We start from the raw sequence: 23,473 nt of genomic DNA on the forward strand, positions 1-23,473 counted from the left end.
ATCTGTATATGGAGGTTAACGGGACACATCTGTATATGGAGGTTAACGGGACACACATCTGTATATGGAGGTTAACGGGACACATCTGTATATGGAGGTTAACGGGACACACGTGTATATGGAGGTTAACGGGACACATATCTGTATATGGAGGTTAACGGGACACACATCTGTATATGGAGGTTAGCTAGACACATATCTGTATATGGAGGTTAACGGGACACATCTGTAAATAGAGGATAACGGGACACACATCTGTAAATAGAGGATAACGGGACACACATCTGTATATGGAGGTTAGCTAGACACATATCTGTATATGGAGGTTAGCGGGACACATATCTGTAAATGGAGGTTAACGGGACACATATCTGTATATGGAGGTTAGTTAGACACATATCTGTATATGGAGGTTAACGGGACACATATCTGTATATGGAGGTTAGCTAAACACACATCTGTATATGGAGGTTAGCTAGACACACATCTGTATATGGAGGTTAGCTAGACACATATCTGTATATGGAGGTTAGCGGGACACATATCTGTATATGGAGGTTAGCTAGACACATATCTGTATATGGAGGTTAGCGGGACACATATCTGTATATGGAGGTTAGCTAGACACATATCTGTATATGGAGGTTAACGGGACACATATCTGTATATGGAGGTTAGCTAGACACACATCTGTATATGGAGGTTAACGGGACACATATCTGTATATGGAGGTTAGCTAGACACATATCTGTATATGGAGGTTAGCTAGACACATATCTGTATATGGAGGTTAGCGGGACACACATCTGTATATGGAGGTTAGCTAGACACATCTGTATATGGAGGTTAGCGGGACACACATCTGTATATGGAGGTTAGCGGGACACACATCTGTATATGGAGGTTAGCGGGACACACATCTGTATATGGAGGTTAGCTAGACACACATCTGTATATGGAGGTTAGCGGGACACACATCTGTATATGGAGGTTAGCGGGACACACATCTGTATATGGAGGTTAGCGGGACACACATCTGTATATGGAGGTTAGCTAGACACATATCTGTATATGGAGGTTAGCGGGACACACATCTGTATATGGAGGTTAGCTAGACACATCTGTATATGGAGGTTAACGGGACACACATCTGTATATGGAGGTTATCTATACACACATCTGTATATGGAGGTTAGCGGGACACATATCTGTATCTGGAGGTTATCGGGACACACATCTGTATATGGAGGTTAGCTAGACACATATCTGTATATGGAGGTTAGCGGGACACATATCTGTATATGGAGGTTAGCTAGACACATCTGTATATGGAGGATAACGGGACACACATCTGTATATGGAGGTTAACGGGACACATATCTGTAAATGGAGGTTAACGGGACACATATCTGTATATGGAGGTGAACGGGACACATATCTGTAAATGGAGGTTAACGGGACACATATCTGTATATGGAGGTTAACGGGACACACATCTGTATATGGCGGTTAATGGGACACATCTGTAAATAGAGGATAACGGGACACACATCTGTAAATGGAGGTTAACGGGACACATCTGTGAATAGAGTTAACGGGACACACATCTGTATATGGAGGTTAACGGACACATATCTGTAAATGGAGGTTAACGGACACACATCTGTATATGGAGGTTAACGGACACATATCTGTAAATGGAGGTTAACGGACACATATCTGTATATGGAGGTGAACGGGACACATATCTGTAAATGGAGGTTAACGGACACATATCTGTATATGGAGGTTAACGGACACACATCTCTATATGGAGGTTCACGGGACACACATCTGTATATGGAGGTTAACGGGACACATATCTGTATATGGAGGTTAACGGGACACACATCTGTAAATGGAGGTTAACGGGACACATATCTGTATATGGAGGTTAACGGGACACACATCTGTAAATGGAGGTTAGCTAGACACACATCTGTATATGGAGGTTAGCTAGACACATATCTGTATATGGAGGTTAGCTAGACACATATCTGTATATGGAGGTTAGCGGGACACACATCTGTATATGGAGGTTAGCTAGACACATCTGTATATGGAGGTTAGCGGGACACACATCTGTATATGGAGGTTAGCTAGACACATATCTGTATATGGAGGTTAGCGGGACACACATCTGTATATGGAGGTTAGCTAGACACATCTGTATATGGAGGTTAACGGGACACACATCTGTATATGGAGGTTAGCTAGACACACATCTGTATATGGAGGTTAGCTGGACACATATCTGTATGTGGAGGTTAACGGGACACCCATCTGTATATGGAGGTTAGCTAGACACATATCTGTATATGGAGGTTAGCGGGACACATATCTGTATATGGAGGTTAGCTAGACACATCTGTATATGGAGGATAACGGGACACACATCTGTATATGGAGGTTAACGGGACACATATCTGTAAATGGAGGTGAACGGGACACATATCTGTATATGGAGGTTAACGGGACACATATCTGTATATGGAGGTTAACGGGACACACATCTGTATATGGCGGTTAATGGGACACATCTGTAAATAGAGGATAACGGGACACACATCTGTAAATGGAGGTTAACGGGACACATCTGTAAATAGAGGATAACGGGACACATCTGTATATGGAGGTTAACGGGACACATATCTGTAAATGGAGGTTAACGGGACACACATCTGTATATGGAGGTTAACGGGACACATATCTGTAAATGGAGGTTAACGGGACACATATCTGTATATGGAGGTGAACGGGACACATATCTGTAAATGGAGGTTAACGGGACACATATCTGTATATGGAGGTTAACGGGACACACATCTGTATATGGAGGTTAACGGGACACACATCTGTAAATGGAGGTTAACGGGACACATATCTGTATATGGAGGTTAACGGGACACACATCTGTAAATGGAGGTTAACGGGACACATATCTGTATATGGCGGTTAACGGGACACACATCTGTAAATGGAGGTTAACGGGACACACATCTGTAAATGGAGGTTAACTGGACACATATCTGTATATGGAGGTTAACGGGACACACATCTGTATATGGAGGTTAACTGGACACATATCTGTAAATGGAGGTTAACGGGACACACATCTGTAAATGGAGGTTAACGGGACACACATCTGTAAATGGAGGTTAACTGGACACATATCTGTAAATGGAGGTTAACGGGACACATCTGTAAATAGAGGATAACGGGACACACATCTGTAAATGGAGGTTAACGGGACACATCTGTAAATAGAGGATAACGGGACACATCTGTATATGGAGGTTAACGGGACACATCTGTATATGGAGGTTAACGGGACACACATCTGTAAATAGAGGATAACGGGACACACATCTGTAAATGGAGGTTAACTGGACAAATATCTGTATATGGAGGTTAATGGGACACATCTGTAAATGGAGGTTAACGGGACACACATCTGTAAATGGAGGTTAACAGGACATGTGTAAATGGAGGTTAATGGGACATGTGTAAATGGAGGTTAATGGGACACATATCTGTGTATGAAGGTTAACGGGACACGTCTGTATATGGAGGTTAATGGGACACATATCTGTGTATGAAGGTTAACGGGACACGTCTGTATATGGAGGTTAACGGGACACGCATCTGTGTATCTCTTCAGGTTGATCTCAGGACCTCTATTGATCTCTGATCAGAGCTGAAACCAGGACAGAAATCACATCTGGTTATTTTCAGGCTGAACGACAACACACGATTTATATCTCAATATTTTCTACATGTTCACAAACATGTTGATAAAAACACACTGAGATCAAAATAAAATACAGAGACGGGGATTTTATTCTATTATCTATTTTATTTTGAAAATATACAGCTGCAAAACATGTAAATGAACTATGATAGAAAATAAACAGCAAGACAGTACATTAACTTTTTGTTTTATTATAATAATTTACTTATTTTTAAATGGATAACAGGGCTGTATGTTCACTTTTACTTAATTTATTTGTATTTATTTTTAAATATTTAACGGCTGTACGTCAACTTTTTATTTGTTTATTTTATATAGTTTTAAAATCATGTGTGAGAGGATGAACTGATGGATCGTGTGTGAGAGGATGAACTGATGGGTCATGTGTGAGAGGATGAACTGATGGGTCGTGTGTGAGAGGATGAACTGATGGGTCATGTGTGAGAGGATGAACTGATGGGTCGTGTGTGAGAGGATGAACTGATGGATCGTGTGTGAGAGGATGAACTGATGGGTCATGTTGTCCTCAGACGGTCCTTATGGTATCTTTGCGGGTCGGGACGCGTCCAGAGGACTCGCCACCTTCTGCCTGGAGAAGGATGCCCTGAGGGACGAGTACGACGACCTGTCAGACCTCAACGCCGTCCAGATGGAGAGCGTGAGGGAGTGGGAGATGCAGTTTATGGGTACGTTTGTTCCTCATGTTCCCACCACAAATTAACACGTCCATTAGTCTTTGAGATCACGGAGACATTCAGTGTCTTCACTTCCTTTCTGTCCCACCGTATCTCTGTATGTCCCTGTCTGTCCCACACTGACGACCTGAAACACTGAAGTTTACCTGCTGACAGATTCTGTGACACCTTACAGTCTGAACTACAGGTCACACACTGTTCCTCAGGTGTAACTTTGGGTTCTCACAGTCATTGAAATGCTGGAAAAGTCCTGGAATTGTATTTGGACTGAGGTAGTTAGAGTAATCCTCTGTGGGTAACCTTCCCTGTAACGTAAAGATGCGACACACCAAGCTGATGTTCCGCCGTCGTTCAGTGTTGGGCCGTCAGTGAGCGTCCGTCGTCTTTGTCGGTGCTGTTGCCCCTTGTCCCCCCCTTCGTCGCCCTCCTCGTCAGCCCCTTGTCGGAGCAGAAGGTACGTGCTGACGTCTTTGCGGTGTGTTCAGGTGCAACTTTTTGGCTGAGATACGGTGATGTCAGGTGATGCAGCAGGGGGCTCACGGTTACACCAAAACAAATGCTGAAAACTGAATCGCTTCTCATTTTCATTTTGAAAAAGTTCTGCATTCAGATGAAAACGTTTTGATAACAGTCTCCGTGCACACGGATCTGCAGAAATCACCAAAGCGCTGTAGTGTCCGTGCCAGGCCCGTAGGTGGCGGTGTGACTTTGTAATGAAACGACACACGCCTGCGCACATGCGCTTCCTTCTACAGAGCGATGATGTATAAACAAACAAAATGGCAACCACACAAAAGTTTGTCTGGATGGACGACGAGGAGAAGCTGCTACAGTAAATCTATACGCTGATAGATTAAACAGTTTGATCGGCCAACCAGAGCACGGGAGGCCGCCATTGTTGTTGTGATGGTTGACTTCCTCGCACATGTCTAGTGACTGGAACTGTAATGAGCATGTGTGGAAAGTCTCTGTTTTCAGAGGAACTGCGTATTGCAAGTTTACATGACAATGGAGACATCGCTGTTTTAAAAAAAAAAACGCACTCTGGAACCCATTTTCAAAACATTGAGTTTTCAGTCCCCAAAACGCCGCCGTCGTGTAAACGACCAGCCAAAACACAACTAAAGTTAACTGTTGGAATCATCGTATAAACAGGACCTGAGACTGGAGAAGAGCGAGGTGTCGGTGAGGTCACATCACCGTTCTTCACGTGTTCATCGTCCTGCAGGTTGCCGAGTTTTCTCAGGTGGTTAAAAACGTGTCATCACTCTGTTTTCTCCTAAATCTGTTGTACTTCAAACCACAGGTGGTGACGGCCGATGAATGGATGAATTTTGTTCACTGTTGACCTGTGACCTAATCACTCAGGACTCGTGTTAGCACCAGGTGTGACACACTTGTCTACTTATTGATGATAGAAGACGACCTGCACGTTATTTGATGATGATGATGTTTTACTGTACACTTATTAATCGCAGCAGCGTCACAGAGGCTGTTACAGGAAGTCCCTCCCTCCCTTTGACGCACCACTGTGTGACCTCCTCCTTTCTGTCCATGTCTTCCAGAAAAATACGATTACGTGGGCCGGTTGCTGAAGCCGGGCGACGAGCCGTCGGAGTACACGGACGAAGAGGACATCAAGGACCACCTGAAGCACGACTGAGGTTCATCACACCGACCAAAGCCAGGAGCCCCAAACAGCTGCGACAGACGGCCCCCGGCCCCCCACACCTCCTTCTGACACTCCTGTAACCTGCCCCGCCCCCCTACTCCTCAACCTGTCCGCTGCCGTGGCGCCTCTGAAGGGCGGGACTCCCAGACCTCCGCCCCTCTCCCTCCCTCTTCATCTTGTGACCATGACCACCAACAGGAAGTCAGGGGGGAGGGGCTTGTGCCATTAGACCAATCTGAAACTCACCCACCAAATCTCTTAGTCATTTCTCTGGGGGGTGTCGGGGGGGACGTATGGTGATGGTGGTCGCCGCTGAGCACCAGGTGGAGGTTGGTCAGACGTAGGAACACGTTGGTGGAAGACGATGGGACAGGAAGCAGATTGTCTCTTTTATCTTTGGTTTTGTCACATGATTGCAACTGAAACTGCTTCAGCTTGGGACGGCGCATCAATCAATCATTTCTCTTCTTCTTTCAATACCCCCTCCTCCCCCTCCCTCCTCAGCGAGAGGGCGGAGCTGCAGCCTCAGACGCAGCGCCGTGGAGACGGGCGGGGCCTTTTCCTGTTGTGTTTGTAGTGACATCACTACTAGTTCTCTTTGTTTGTCACCATGTGATTGTATCTGTGGAGTAGCATAGAGGGGGAGGGGTGGGGGGAGGGGTCAGAGGTCCTCGCCATATGAAACCTGTTGATGAATGACATCATACGGACTGAACACAAAGGGAAGGTGACCATAAGGCAGTCCCAATCAATCCACTCATTTGTTTACACGCCTCCTGACGAGCGAAACGCCCCCAAAAAAGGTCCAAGTATTAATCGTGCCTTATTTAGTTTGTCGTGTCAGTGCTGAGCGTCAGAGAGGAGGTGGGCGGGGCGAAGGGATGGAGGCGGCACTCCCCCAGACTCACTTCACCACCTGTAAATATTCCGTATGAATTCTCAGTGTTACTGCCATATTTCTGTCGGTGATGAACTCCATCGTGTAACTGCGACGTCGTATCGGCCAAAACCCCAAAAATGGTTTGCGTTTTTTCTTTGGTTCTTTTTAAATGTGGGTGAATCTCCAAAAAATAAAAAATAACAAAGAGGGCGGAGCTCAGAGCGGCAGGGCGGGACCGGGAGCTTATCTGTAAATATATCTATCATTTTATTAAAGCATGTGCAACAACAGTGAGCTATGCCGACTCTCCACCACGTCATGTATTTAAATGTTGGCTCTGTGTGTGTGTGTGTGTGTGTGTGTGTGTGTGTGTGTGTGTGTGTGAGACAGAGGCAGGAAGGGATTTGTTCATGCATAATAAATCAATTTGGTTAATAACTGAAGCCGTCTGGCGTTTCTTTGATCTGAGAGGCAGCTTTGAAAAATGTTTCTTTAAGAGGTTTAAACAGGAAGTGACGACGCAGAGACGCAGACGGACACACCAGCACCAGCTCAGCTCATTCAGCCTGTCACCAGAGCAGATCATTCAGCCTGTCACCAGATCAGATCATTCAGCCTGTCAACAGATCAGATCATTCAGCCTGTCAACAGATCAGATCATTCAGCCTGTCACCAGAGCAGATCATTCAGCCTGTCACCAGATCAGATCATTCAGCCTGTCAACAGATCAGATCATTCAGCCTGTCACCAGTTCAGATCATTAGCCAGTTATCAGATCAGATCATTCAGCCAGTCACCAGATCAGATCATTCAGCCTGTCACCAGATCAGATCATTCAGCCTGTCACCAGATCAGATCATTCAGCCAGTCACCAGAGCAGATCATTCAGCCTGTCACCAGATCAGATCATTCAGCCTGTCACCAGATCAGATCATTAGCCAGTCATCAGATCAGATCATTCAGCCTGTCACCAGATCAGATCATTCAGCCTGTCACCAGATCAGATCATTAGCCAGTCATCAGATCAGATCATTCAGCCTGTCATCAGATCAGATCATTCAGCCTGTCACCAGATCAGATCATTCAGCCAGTCACCAGATGTTTTTAAAGATGAATTTTAAAATACGTTAATGTGAAAACATGATTTAATGACAGGAACATTTTTATGAATCAGTGAATCACCGACAGGTTAAAAACAATCTGAGGACATTTTGTTCTTTATTGAATTTTAACATTTTATGTCACTTTATCTCTCATCATCATCATCATCATCATCATCACCACCATCATCATCATCATCACAGACATGTTCACTGAGGTGGAGATGGGACCGAGTTCAGAGTAAAAATAAACCTCTCTGTCATCATCATCATCATCATCATCACCACCATCATCACCACAGCTCAACAGCGCCCCCAGTGCTCCTCCTGGTGACCTGCAGCTCCTCTCACTCACTGATGTTTCTGAGTTACACTGTTGTTTCTATCGGCCATCACACGCACAGCAGCCTCAGAGCCTCAGACCCGGAGCCTCAGACCCGGAGCCTCAGACCCGGAGCAGGGGGACTTAAATCCGCCGAACATCTCACTGTATCACCGACAGACAGACAGACAGACAGACAGACAGCTGCTGCTGCTGAACGCAACACGACATCTGATCTTATCTGGGTTAAAACAAACGTAAAACCTCCGCCTGCCCCGCTCAGGATCAGACCATCTTTAAATCTGACAACAGACTAAACTCCTCCGATAAATCCTCGAGGAACGGAGCTTCTTCCAGGCGACACATCCGGTGAGCGATGATCCGATAAACAGGATGTTTGTTCGGATTCATTCAAACAGAACTTCATGAATTCCTTTTTATGAATTAACGGTCTGATGTGTGTGATCTGTGTGTGTGTGTGTGTGTGTGTGTGTGTGTCTGTCTGTGTGTTTGTGTGTGTGTTTGTGTGTCTGTGTGTGCAGTTAGGGGCTGTTGTGTACTAATCAGCAGTGTGACTCTCCAACATAAATCAGTTTTTAGTTTTCTGATGTTTTAAAGTTAAAAGTTAAATCCATGTTAAATGGGACACAGATCAAAGTGATGCTGATGAAATGTCACGATTTTAAGATCAGATGTGGTTCATCACATGATGTGTTCAAAGACTGTAGGAAATCAGAAAATCCAACAATAATTTGTGGTTTTATAGTTTCTAGGATAGATGATGTTTATTTTGGTACACCCCCCCCCCCCCCCATCAATAAGGTACAGTCCCTAATGGCAGAGCATCTGTCCCAGAGTGAGCTCGACTATCCCTTCAAACTGCTGGAGTATTTCAACGGCTTCAGAGTGTCAAAGGTAAAAATTGAACCCCTCATTTATTATTTAAGTTTCTGTCAGTGATGTCACAGAGTCTGTTACTGATCAATATGATCTATAAACTGATCAATATGATCTATTAACTGTTTGATGTGATCAATATGATCTATAAACTGATCAATATGATCTATAAACTGATCAATATGATCTATTAACTGTTTGATGTGATCAATATGATCTATAAACTGATCAATATGATCTATGTATTGATGTGCAGGTGTTGCTGTGTCTCTGCTGCAGGTGATATTCTCAGCCTGTGAACTCGGAGTCTTCGACCTCCTGTTAAAGTCTCAGGAGCCGCTCAGCGCTCAACATGTGGCTCAAGAGCTCAGAACCAGTGAGGACGGGATGGAGAGGCTACTGGACGCACTGGTGGGCATCGAGATACTGGAGGTGGAGAACATGGACGGGACAGGTGAGGAAGAGGAGGAGGAGGAGTGGGAAGAGGGGGTGATGGTGATGATGATGGTGGTGATGAATATGATGATGATGACGATGATGATGTGTCCATGTGTCTCAGCTGTGTACAGCAGTACAGACGTGGCAAACCTGTATCTGGCCAAAGGAAGCAGCAAGTCTCTGCATGACATGATCATCTACCAATCACAGACCATCTACCCTCTGTGGAACAACATGGTGGATGCCGTCAGGTCAGTGGGGCATCATGGGAGTTTCAGGTCCTGTGTCTGTGATCAGATTAATGTAGGACTGTGTGGAGATGAATCTGATGTTCAGAGCTGAGGTCAAAGGTCACAACAGCAGGGTCATATAGATGTAGGAAACATGGAGGACAACAGTGAAGGTCCCATGTTCTTTGGTTAGGGTTGGGGTTGGGTCTGGAACAGGACCAGTTAGGGTTGGGTCTGGAACAGAACCAGTTCCATGATGGTGGAGAAAAGGGGAATGGATTCAGTGACCTCTGCACAACCTCACTTCCTGTCAGGAGGACGGTGAAGCTCACATGACAGAGGTTAAGGCTCAGTGTGTTCATCAGGACTAGAGTGATTCATGTCTCTGAGGCTGCACAGGAAGTTCAGATTGTCTTCTCAGACTGAAGCAGAGAAGAAGCTGGCTCAGGCTTGTCCTGTACCAGCCCCTAGTTAGGCTGACTTAGGCCTAGTCTGCCGGAGGACCCCCCTATAATACACCGGGCCCCTTCTCTCCTTCTCTCTCTCTCTCTCTCTCTCTCTCTCGTATCCTATTACTGCATCTTGCTAACCCGGCCATTCTGGATGTCACTAACTCGGCCATTCTGGATGTCACTAACTCGGCCATTCTGGATGTCACTAACTCGGCCATTCTGGATGTCACTAACTCGGCTTCTTCTCCGGAGCCTTTGTGCTCCACTGTCTCTCAGATTAACTCATATCACAGCGGTGCCTGGACAGCGTGACGTGTGTGGTTGTGCTGCTGCCGTGGTCCTGCCAGATGCCTCCTGCTGCTGCTGCTGCCATCATTAGTCATTAGTCATACTTCTACTGTTATTATACACATATGACTATTGTCACACATGTATACTGCCAGATATTAATACATACTTTCAACATATTGTACCGCAGTAGCCAGAACTATAACTATAATATTATTACTTTCAATAATGTTGTTGTAAGCTACTGTCATTACCTGCATCTCTCTCTCTCTCTCTCTCTCTCTCTCTCTCTCTCTCTGTCTCATTGTGTCATGTGGATTACTGTTAATTTATCATGCTGATCTGTTCTGTACGACATCTATTGCACGTCTGTCCGTCCTGGAAGAGGGATCCCTCCTCAGTTGCTCTTCCTGAGGTTTCTACCGTTTTTTCCCCGTTAAAGGGTTTTTTGGGGAGTTTTTCCTGATCAGCTGTGAGGGTCATAAGGACAGAGGGATGTCGTATGCTGTAAAGCCCTGTGAGGCAAATTGTGATTTGTGATATTGGGCTTTATAAATAAAATTGAATTGAATTGAATTGAAGACATAGAACAGTCAGAGACATGGAGGTTCTCCAACAGCACCTCCATCACATATGTTGACACAGCTGAACTAACTTGTCAACCATTTTCATCTTACATGAGCACGCACACATTACTCTTCTTCTCCCCACGTCACAGGGAGGGCAGGAACCAGAATGAGAAGACCTTCGGCCTTCCTCCAGAGGATGTCTTCCAGGCCATCTACAGGTCAGAGCTGATGTCAGGTGATTAAACGTGTCGACGAGTTGTCTGTCTGCAGAGTTTCACTCCTCTGTTAACTCCTCCCTCCAGGTCAGAGGAGGAGATGCTGAAGTTCATGGGTCTGATGAACTCTTCCTGGGTTCTAGATGGACACGACATCGTGACGGCGTTCAACCTCTCCTGCTTTCAGAACATCATTGATCTGGGAGGTGAGAGGTTAAACTGTGACCTGAGAACAAGACGAACCTACAAGTTCATGCTTTGACTTCCTGTTGACATCATTGTGTCTGAATAACTCCCAGGATGCACTGGGGCTCTGGCCCGTGAGATGGTGAAGGCGTACCCGTCCTCCTCCGTCACAGTGTTTGACCTCCCGCAAGTGGTCGAGATGGCCCAGAAACATTTCTGTCAGGAGGACGACACCGTGCTCTTCCAGAGCGGTGAGTCTTTGCTCCCAATAAAGTGGCAGCTGAGTCTCATTTACAGGTTATTAATTATAATAAACTAACATCAGACCTCCTCTGAGAACTGTCACCTTATCGTGGTGGAAGAGTTTGAGTGCCCTAATGACCCAAGGAGCTATGCTGTCAGGGGCGTGGTGGTGGCAAGGTGGTCTGATCCTCGGTTACAGAAGTTGGCTCTTGGGACATAGAATGTGCCTCTCTGGCGGGGAAGGAGCCGGAGCTGGTTGAGCGCCACCGGCTAGACGTAGTCGGCCTCACCTCAACACATAGTTCCGGCTCTGGAACCCAAGTCCTTGAGAGTGGTTGGACTCTCTCCTTTGCTGGAGTTGCTCTGGGTGAGAGGCAGAGGGCTGGGGTGGGCTTTCTGATAGCACCCAGACTCTCTGCCTGTACGTTGGGGTTCACCCCAGTAGATGAAAGGGTTGCTTCCCTGTGCCTTCGGTCTGCGCTTATGGGCCGAACAGCAGTTCAGAGTACCCGCCCTTTTTGGAGTCCCTGGGACGGGTGCTGGACAGTGCCCCTACCAGGGACTCCATTGTTCTGCTTAAACACTCACGTGGGGTAAGAAAGCAGGACCTGGAGGGGCGTGACTGGGAGGAATGGCCTGCCCAATCTAAACCCGAGTGGTATTCAGTTATTGGACTTCTGTGCGGGTCGCAGTTTGGCCATAACTAACACCATGTTCGAGCATAAGGATGTCCATCGGTGCACGTGGCACCAGGACAGCCTAGGTCGCAGGTCAGTGATCGACTTTGTAGTCGTATCATTTGACCTGCGGCCGTATGTTCTGGACATTCGGGTGAAGAAAGGAGCAGAGCTGTCAACTGATTACCACCTGGTGGTGAGTTGGATCAGATGGCAGGGGAGGATGCTGCACAGACCTGGCAGGCCCAATCAAGTAGATAGGGTCTGCTGGGAACGCCTGGCAGAAGAACCTGTCAAGATAATCTTCAACTCCCACCTCCAGGAGAGCTTTGACCGCGTCCCGAGGGCAGAAGGAGACATTGACTCTGAATGGGCCTTGTTCCACTCGGCCATTGTCGAGGCTGGGGCCAGTCGCGGCAGTAATCCCTGAACACAGTGTTTCCCATTAATTAACGAAACTATGGCGGCCCGCCATAGTTTAATTTGACCCGCCATAGTTTTTAAATAAAAGATTTAGGCTGCCGAAAGTATTGACTTCTCATGATATAAATAATATCTCGAACGCCGTAGCATTTTGTGCCGATGTGCTCAGGCTGTCAGATCCAGCGCTCGACAGTGCGAGCGTTTCACTCGACTAAAAATACGTGTGTGCAAACTGTAAAAAATATTTAGGGGCACATGTGTGCGTAAAAAAAATCAGCCGAAGCAGCCTATATTGTTGTCAATAAAAATATATGATAATCTAACCGCAAATTTTGGAGGAACTCCAGCCGCCTTCCCTCTTCCCTCTTCCCTCTTCCCCGTGTGACACGGTTATGGGCGCTTTTCCAAGCCACTGTTGGCACAATGAATATAAGTCCCACTGTCGGCTGGGTGGAAATAAGTCAAAGGGCTCTAGTTTCCCGGCTTAGCGCAGGGTGGCGAACCCCGCGCAGAGCTAGTTTTGAGCAGCGCAACCCGAGTCACGCTCAGTTTGGTAGTTTGGCAGACCGAGGTGCGCTGAGATGGGTTTGGTGGCGCAGCAGGGGGAGGTGCTGACAGATCCAGCTTGCCGCAGTGACAGTTTCGTGCCAAAAGGCTTCGCTGAAGGTGCGCTAAAAGCTCGCCATCTGAAACCAGGTCGACTGTCAGCGCAGGGGGAGCGCAGCCGGTGTTAGCCGAAGTTTGGCTGACCGGCAGACAGTGCGCACACGTCACCAAAACCTCACAGGCAGGTTTCCAGAATGTCAGGCACATTAACGACGCAATAAATACCCACAAAAAACACTATTCAACGCAACTATCTGCAATCAGCACATAAATGTATCTCTATATTGACTGTCCCGTCACATCTGATGTCAGATCAAAGGGGATTGGCACCGTTTGGCACGTTTGGCATGCGTAATGGAAACCCAACCTGATTTGATTAACAAAACTAATGAGTTCACATCCCTCTCAGCCAACCACAAACAGCCACAGCATCAGATAGGGAGTATATGTTCAGCATCTGTCATCTTAGACTCATATAATTGGTGTGATGTGTGTAAAACCCACTCCACGCCTTCTCTCCTCCCTCTTTCCGACTTGCGCAGTTAGGAGGGACGGAGGCGGGACAGACGAGAAGCTGCGCCAGCACGCACGGTGTGCCAAACTTGCAAAATCCCCCTGGCCACACCCAGTTGGCGAAGCGCAGGTGCGCCCCCGCCTCGCCCGGTCTGCGAAACTAGAGCCCAAAGTGTGGAGAAGAGGGACCGGGAAAAGCGGCGGACCTCCGGGGAAGCCTGCTCCATTCTCCCCACAGTTAGGGACCGTTCGCCACGGTACTGCTGCTGGGCAGGGTGGAAATAAGTCCTGCAGAGTTACAGAGGACCTGGAGAATGTTTTAGGATAGTAATAACATTATATAAGATAATCATATTACATAGATAATATAAGATAATAACATTAAAGACAAAATGAAATTGCAATACTTTTTCAAAACTTGATGATTTTACCTTTCTGTACATTTTGTATACAAATTCATTTCAATTTCAATTTACAACGTTCAAAATTTTCTTGGGGGTCCCCCCCCCCCCATAGTTTCCCAAAACACTGCTGAACACGCTGGTGGACACCAGAGGTTAGGGGAGCCGTGAGGCTGAAGAAGGAGGCCTACAGGGCATAGTTAGTCTGTGGGTCTCCGGAAGCAGCTGACGGGTACCGGTGAGCCAAGCGGAGTGCAGTAGCAGCAGTCCCGGAGGCAAAAACTCGGGCGTGGGAGGAGTTCAGTGAGGCCATGGTGAAAGACTATCGATTGACTCCAAAGAGGTTCTGGCAAACTGTCCGGTGCCTCAGGGGAGGAAGGCGGCATCAAACAGAGCCAGAGGTCTGGGGGTCGGGTCGTCCAATTTCTGGGGCAGAAGTCACCGAGGTAGTGAAGCAACTCCGCAGTGGCAGAGCCCTGGGGGTGGACGAGATTCGCCCTGGATATCTCAAGGCTCTGGATGTTGTATGGCTGTCCTGGTTGACACGCCTCTGCAACATTGCGTGGACATCGGGGGCAGTGCCTCTGGAGTGGCAGACCGGGGTGGTGGTCCCCATTTTCAAGAAAGGGGACCAGAGGGTGTGTTCCAACTACAGGGGGATCACACTCCTCTGCCTACCCGGTAAGGTCTACTCCAGGGTGCTGGAGAAGAGGGTCCGGTTGATAGTTGAAACTCAGATTGAGGAGGAGCAATGTGGTTTTCGTCCCAGACGCGGAACCATGGACCAGCTCTTTACCCTCGCCAGGGTGCTGGAGGGGGCATGGGAGTTTGCCCAACCAGTCCACATGTGTTTTGTGGATTTGGAGAAGGCTTACGACCATGTCCCCAGGGGCATCCTGTGGGGGGTGCTCCGGGAGTATGGGGTTGGTGGCCCCTTGCTAAGGGCCATCCAGTCCCTGTACCGAAGGAGTGCGAGTCTGGTTCGTGTGGCTGGCAGTAAGTCGGACCTGTTCCCGGTGAGAGTTGGACTCCGCCAGAGCTGTTACCAGTTCTGTTCATAACTTTCATGGACAGAATTTCTAGGCACAGCCCAGTGGTGGAGGGTGTCAGGTTCGGTGATGGGAGAATCTCGTCCCTGCTTTTTGCGGATGACGTGGTCCTCCTAGCTCCATCGAACAGTGACCTCCAGCTCTCGCTGGGGCGGTTCGCAGCTGAGTGTGAAGCGGCTAGGATGAGAATCAGCACCTCCAAGTCCGAGGCCATGGTCCTCAGCCGGAAAAGGGTGGATTGCCCGCTCCAGGTCAGGGGGGAGGTCCTGCCTTTGGTGGAGGAGTTTAAGTATCTTGGGATCTTTTTCACGAGTGAGGGTAGGATGGAGCGGGAGATTGACAGGCGGACTGGGGCGGCGTCAGCAGTGATGCAGGCGCTTAACCGGTCCATTGTGGTGAAGAGGGAACTTAGCCAGAAAGCAAAGCTCTCGATTTACAGGTCCATCTACGTTCCAACCCTCACCTATGGTCACGAGCTCTGGGTAGTGACTGAAAGAACAAGATCGCGAGTACAAGCGGGGTACCTCCGCAGGGTGGCTGGGCTCAGTCTTAGGGATAGGGTGAGGAGCTCAGACATCCGGGAGGGACTCGGAGTAGACCCACTGCTCCTTCACATCGAGAGGAGCCAGTTGAGGTGGTTTGGGCATCTGGTAAGGATGCCTTTCGGACACCTCCTTCTGGACGCCTCCCTTGGGAGGTGTTTCAGGCATGTCCAACCGGGAGGAGATCTCGGGCCGCCCCAGGACACGCTGGAGGGACTACATCACCCGGCTGGCCTGGGAACACCTCGGGGTTCCCTCGGAAGAGCTGATGGAAGTGGCTGGGGAGAGGACTGTCTGGGCTTCTTTGCTGAGGCTGCTGCTCCCGCGACCCAGACCCGGATAAGCGGAGGACGACGAGTACGAGTAACATGAGAACCTCCTCCGTGTTTAACACCACATGGGTTATTAATTATAATAAACTAACATCAGAACCTCCTCCGTGTTTAACACCACACGAGTTATTAATTATAATAAACTAACATCAGAACCTCCTCCGTGTTTAACACCACACGAGTTATTAATTATAATAAACTAACATCAGAACCTCCTCCGTGTTTAACACCACACGAGTTATTAATTATAATAAACTAACATCAGAACCTCCTCCGTGTTTAACACCACACGGGTTATTAATTATAATGAACTAAACATCAGAATCTCCTCCGTGTTTAACACCACACGGGTTATTAATTATAATAAACTAAACAGGATGTGTTCCAGGATCTGTGTTAGTCTGAGGGAGGTGTTCCTAATAAAGTGAGAGCTCATTTAAACAGATGTCTTGACGTCCTGCAGGAGATTTCTTCAGTGGTGAGGTTCCTCCTGCTGACCTCTACGTTCTGGCCCGAATCCTCCATGACTGGCCTGAGGAGAAGTGTCTGACGCTGCTGAGGAAGATCTACCACACTTGCAGGCCAGGTGAGTCCTACTGTGTGTGTCCACTGTGTGATTCTGGTCTGTCCCAGACTAAAGACGACCAGCGGTAAAGAAACGTGGTGATATCTTTGGTTGTCCTACGTCACACAGTCAGAGAGGTTCAAACATGGTCGTTGTCACAGTCTGTGATCAAAGACAGCCTGGGATCAAATTCTGACTGTGTGATGCTGTCACCACCAATGTCTACTAACCAACCAATAGAAATGCAGCATGACATCAGTGCCACAATGCTAAATGCTAATAGATGCTAATAAATACACTTCAAGCTCTTGTTACAAAATTTTGTTGGCCTCTGTTCCTCCATCACATCCTCACTGTGACCTCGTCACAAATGTGTATAAATGTGTCTGAATGTGTATAAATGTGTATAAATGTGTATAAATGTGTATGAATGTGTATAAATGTGTATAAATGTGTATGAATGAGTATGAATGTGTATGAATGTGTATAAATGTGTATAAATGTGTATGAATGAGTATGAATGTGTATGAATGTGTATAAATGTGTATAAATGTGTATGAATGTGTATAAATGTGTATAAATGTGTATGAATGTGTATGAATGAGTATGAATGTGTATAAATGAGTATGAATGTGTATGAATGTGTATGAATGTGTATAAATGTGTATGAATGTGTATGAATGTGTATGAATATGTATAAATGTGTCTGAATGTGTATGAATGAGTATAAATGTGTATGAATGTGTATGAATGTGTATAAATGTGTATGAATGAGTATAAATGTGTATGAATGTGTATAAATGTGTATAAATGTGTATGAATGTGTATAAATGTGTCTGAATGTGTCTGAATGTGTATGAATGTGTCTGAATGTGTTTAAATGTGTATAAATGTGTATGAATGAGTATAAATGTGTATGAATGTGTATAAATGTGTATAAATGTGTATGAATGTGTATAAATGTGTCTGAATGTGTCTGAATGTGTATAAATGTGTCTGAATGTGTTTAAATGTGTATAAATGTGTATAAATGTGTATGAATGTGTATAAATGTGTATAAATGTGTCTGAATGTGTATAAATGTGTATAAATGTGTATGAATATGTATAAATGTGTATGAATGTGTGTGAATGTGTATAAATGTGTATAAATGTGTATGAATGTGTATAAATGTGTCTGAATGTGTAGAGATGTGTATGAATGTGTATAAATGTGTATGAATGTGTATAAATGTGTATAAATGTGTATGAATGTGTATAAATGTGTCTGAATGTGTAGAGATGTGTATGAATGTGTATAAATGTGTATGAATGTGTATAAATGTGTATAAATGTGTCTGAATGTGTATAAATGTGTATAAATGTGTATGAATATGTATAAATGTGTATGAATGAGTCTGAATGTGTATGAATGTGTATAAATGTGTATGAATGTGTATAAATGTGTCTGAATGTGTTTAAATGTGTATGAATGTGTTTAAATGTGTATGAATGTGTATAAATGTGTATGAATGTGTATAAATGTGTATGAATGTGTATAAATGTGTATAAATGTGTATGAATGTGTCTGAATGTGTATAAATGTGTATGAATGTGTATGAATGTGTATAAATGTGTATGAATGTGTATAAATGTGTATGAATGTGTCTGAATGTGTATAAATGTGTATGAATGTGTATAAATGTGTATGAATATGTATGAAAGTGTATAAATGTGTATGAATGTGTATTAGAGTGTATGAATATGTATGAAAGTGTATAAATGTGTATGAATGTGTATTAGAGTGTATAAATATGTATGAAAGTGTATAAATGTGTACGACTGTGTTTAAAAATGTGTCTGAATGTGTATAAATGTGTCTGAATGTGTATAAATGTGTATGAATGTGTATAGATGTGTATGAATGAGTATGAATGTGTATAAATGTGTATGAATGTGTATGAATGTGTATGAATGTGTATGAATGTGTATGAATGTGTATAAATGTGTATGAATGTGTATAAATGTGTCTGAATGTGTAGAGATGTGTATAAATGTGTCTGAATGTGTATAAATGTGTATAAATGTGTATAAATGTGTATGAATGTGTATGAGAGTGTATAAATGTGTCTGAATGTGTATAAATGTGTATAAATGTGTATGAATGTGTATAAATGTCTATGAATGTGTATGAGAGTGTATAAATATGTATGAAAGTGTATGAATGTGTATGACTGTGTTTAAAAATGTGTATAAAAATGTGTATAAATGTGTATAAATGTGTATGAATATGTATGAATGTGTATGACTGTGTTTAAAAATGTGTATAAAAATGTGTATAAATGTGTATGAATGTGTATGAGAGTGTATAAATATGTATGAAAGTGTATGAATGTGTATGACTGTGTTTAAAAATGTGTATAAAAATGTGTATAAATGTGTATAAATGTGTATGAATATGTATGAATGTGTATGACTGTGTTTAAAAATGTGTATAAAAATGTGTATAAATGTGTATAAATGTGTATGAATATGTATGAATGTGTATGACTGTGTTTAAAAATGTGTATAAAAATGTGTATAAATGTGTATGAATGTGTGTATATATGTGTCAATGTGTATCAATGACGTCCACAGCTTCACTTCTGAACCCAACCAGCTCTATTAAAGAGAGTGAAACAGTGTCAGTGGAGAGCACATGTTGTGTCTGCAGGACAGACGATCAACATGTCTGTCACACGTCTGAGACACGTTGTGTGTTTATTCTCACACTCTGAGTCCTCAGTATGTTTGTGGTCGTCCTGGCAGGTGGCGGCGTCCTGCTGGTGGAAGCCATGCTGTTTGAGAACAGACGAGGGCCCGTCATGACTCAGATCTTCTCCCTCAACATGCTGGTGCAGGCGGAGGGACGGGAGCGCCCGCCGTCCGAGTACACACGCATCCTCAACAAGACCGGCTTCCACAACATCCAGTTGTGCCGCACGGGCAAGTCTTACGATGCCATCCTGGCCATCAGATGAGCTGGAGACAGGTGGGAGAAGGAAGTGCTGGAGACAGGTGGGAGGAGTCTCAGAGGAAGTACAGGAACTTTTCAAAGACTTGAGAGGGTTTGTAGGACGACATGATCTGATCAACTCTGAACACCAAAATGTTTCCTGTGTCAGAGCTGACGGAGCTACAGTTTCCTTTGTGACGACACATCAGCCTGTTTTTATCGTATCTCCCCGACATAGACGTTTCTCTGGACCGAAGCTGCTGCAGGAAGTTTCTGATCAGTGTCTGAAGCACATCTGTGGAAACAAACAGAAACTCTTCAGGGTCAAAGAAAAATTTTAGGAAATACTCTGATTCCAACTGACAGCCAGCAACACGTTAGCTTAGCTTAGCTCAGTTTTGCATAACGACTGGAAACAGGTAGAAACAGTGAGCCTGGCTCCGTCTAAAATCAGCCCACCACCCAGCCTACATCTGTATGTGGGGCCCTTATATGAGACTGTCCACAGGATCCATATTGACCCCACACAGGTGTGTTCACCCAGGTAGGCTCCACGTCAGTACTGCTGGAGCTGCCTGGTAGCAACAGTGATGGGCTCAAAATGGACGTCTTCTCTGGGGCTCACCTGGGTAAACAAACCGATGTGGGGTCAGTATGGAGCCTTTGGACAGTCCCACACAGGGGCCCCTTATTCAGCCCACATACAGATGTTGGCTGGGCTGCACATCTAAACAAAACCCTCACATTTTATATGTCTTTGTTAATACACACAAAAACCAAAGTGTAAAAATGTTGTCAGTTATCTGAACAAGTTTAAAGATGCACTGATGAGACGGGGGGTCAGAGCAGTTGGGGGTTTGATGCTTTGCTCTGAGGCACCTCAGCAGCCCCAGGATCCTGAGCCGTCAGCTCTCTGGCTCCCAGTCCACATCCAGTGTTTGGTCCATTTAGGGACTTGAACTTGTGAGTCTCCTCAGACTGAGCTGCCGCCGCCCCGGGCTGTGAGCTTCCGACTGACCTCGTTTTAAAAAGAGAGGACGATGATTTACTGTGACGGGTTTGTTTTTGTGACTGAACTGAATCATGATTCATATACACAGTCTGATCTTTGTAACCATCATCACTGTCTGTGAAGCAGCAGAGACAGGGGAACTAAAAACCAACCAGAGTCTTTATTTAATAGCTTTTAAGAAACAGAGATGTGTCTCAGCATGAACTAATCTCAGTGTACACACACTAGGCAGACCTGTGTGATCCTGGTGCACAGACTGACCCAGGTGTGTCTGACCCTCTGTTAATGACAGATATCTGTGAGACAGACAAAGATGAAAAAGAGAAAAAGACAATATTATAACCTAAAATAAATCCGACCTCACCAAACTAAAATCTAAGAACCACAGATTCACTCTTGAGTTTTTACACCTGTGTTCAGGTGAGACCCTCACCAGGGGCAGGATGTCTTCAGGTTGTCTGTCCGTCTGTCCCATTCTCGTCAACAGATGTCAAGAACGGCTTGAGGGAGTTTCATTCAATTTGGCACAAATGTCCACTCTGACTGTAGAATGAACTGATGAGAATTTTCTATCCAAAAGGTCAAAGGTCAGCTTGACTGTGACATCATCATGTTTTAACGTCATATCTCAGGAACAGAAGAGGAGACATTTGGTCAGATACTGAATTGGTGACTCTAATCTTGAAACTGTGCTGATTGTATAGATCTTCTGTGTGTGAAGCATCCATGTTTTCACTGACATGGATGGAGACTGTCAGAGACACTGGACTGGTGGGCGGAGTCATACAACCACAGGGTGGACTGGTGGGCGGAGTCATACAACCACAGGCTGGACTGGTGGGCGGGGTCATACAACCACAGGGTGGACTGGTGGGCGGAGTCATACAACCACAGGGTGGACTGGTGGGCGGAGTCATACAACCACAGGTGGGCTGGTGGGCGGAGTCATACAACCACAAGGTGGACTGGTGGGCGGGGTCATACAACCACAGGGTGGACTGGTGGGCGGAGTCATACAACCACAGGTGGGCTGGTGGGCGGGGTCATACAACCACAGGGTGGGCTGGTGGGCGGAGTCATACAACCACAGGGTGGACTGGTGGGCGGAGTCATACAACCACAGGGTGGACTGGTGGGCGGAGTCATACAACCACAGGGTGGACTGGTGGGCGGAGTCATACAACCACAGGGTGGACTGGTGGGCGGAGTCATACAACCACAGGGTGGACTGGTGGGCGGAGTCATACAACCACAGGGTGGACTGGTGGGCGGGGTCATACAACCACAGGGTGGACTGGTGGGCGGAGTCATACAACCACAGGGTGGACTGGTGGGCGGAGTCATACAACCACAGGGGCGGTGACTCTTGTTCAGTCCGAGTAATGTTTTCATGTGATGGGTCACTGTGATGAGGTCAGCGCTCTGCTTTATGTTTATCAGACTTTAACACTCCTCTGAAGATTAATTACAAACACTGATTTATATCTGAGCTGACGAACACGTTGTGTGTTGTGATGTTATGTTTAATGTGCGACTGTGTTGACTGTGATGAGTTCAGGTTCCCTCTCAGACTGCATGTAAATCAGACACTCAGTTTGCCTCCACCATCCCTCTGCTGTTGTTACAAAGAAGAATCACTGCAGTGCTGTTGTTTTTATTTATTTATTTATGTTTGTTTGTTTGTTACATTTCTGGAACATCACGTGTTTACACATAATCTGAGCTCTGATTGCGTACTGATGATGTCACATCCTGAATACAGAGCAGTGTGAGAGGAGCAGGAGACACTTTAGCGTTAGTGATGTGTGTGACAGACGAGGTGTGAATGATTGTTTTGTGTCCTCTGACTGTTCCACGTCACCAGCATGAATCCTGCACATTCAGTCACACACCGACGTCTTCTTTCTTCTTTGTAAAAGGTTCACGTTTCTAGAAATGAATAATTAAAACTATGCATGTGTAGACGACCCCCAGGTGACTGATTCTGACGATGCAGCTCTGATATTGATGCAGTTTTTCTCCACATGTAACTTTACATATTAAACACTTTATTAAAAACAATCAGGAACATACTGCATCTGTTTTATCGCTGTCTTTAAAGCTGTCTGTGACTTTATTCTGCACCGATCCTTCCTGACCCTTCTGACATTAAAGGAAACGACCACTTCCATTTTATTCTCCATTTATTTTCACATATTTTAAAAAGAAGAATTACAATCATACTCTTCATAAAGCTAAACCTGAAACCTATAAAAGTAAATACAATCAAACAAAGTGTGACTAAAACATTAGCTTCTACATCACATTTCTATTCCAGCACATGTTTAGTGGGATTTTTATTAATATAGAAAAACAAAATATGATCATTTGTTTGTTGGTATCGCTGCTTAAAATCATTGTGAA

At 45.4% G+C, this 23,473-nt stretch overlaps 1 protein-coding gene across 2 annotated transcripts; it reads left to right on the forward strand.

Moving 5' to 3' along the window:
* The first annotated feature begins 1,249 nt into the window (after positions 1–1,249).
* asmt2 (acetylserotonin O-methyltransferase 2) lies at positions 1,250–23,142 on the forward strand. Of its 2 annotated transcripts, XM_049595791.1 has the most exons (11): positions 1,250–1,479; positions 2,478–4,476; positions 6,051–8,828; positions 9,282–9,374; positions 9,636–9,810; positions 9,916–10,045; positions 11,483–11,551; positions 11,636–11,754; positions 11,848–11,985; positions 16,984–17,106; positions 19,872–23,142. In XM_049595791.1, exons 4-11 carry the CDS (start codon positions 9,294–9,296, stop codon positions 20,081–20,083), a joined length of 1,047 nt encoding a protein of 348 aa, XP_049451748.1. In that variant the 5' UTR covers positions 1,250–1,479; positions 2,478–4,476; positions 6,051–8,828; positions 9,282–9,293; the 3' UTR covers positions 20,084–23,142. The 2 variants fall into 2 exon arrangements, with proteins under 2 accessions (XP_049451748.1, XP_049451749.1); XM_049595792.1 differs by lacking the exons at positions 1,250–1,479; positions 2,478–4,476; positions 6,051–8,828; ... (4 more) ...; positions 11,636–11,754; positions 11,848–11,985 and adding an exon at positions 15,658–16,545 and having other exon boundaries at positions 19,872–20,005.
* The last annotated feature ends 331 nt before the right edge of the window (positions 23,143–23,473 follow it).

This window comes from Epinephelus fuscoguttatus, linkage group LG14 (genome assembly GCF_011397635.1).
Source record: "Epinephelus fuscoguttatus linkage group LG14, E.fuscoguttatus.final_Chr_v1".
Lineage (NCBI taxonomy): Eukaryota > Metazoa > Chordata > Actinopteri > Perciformes > Serranidae > Epinephelus > Epinephelus fuscoguttatus.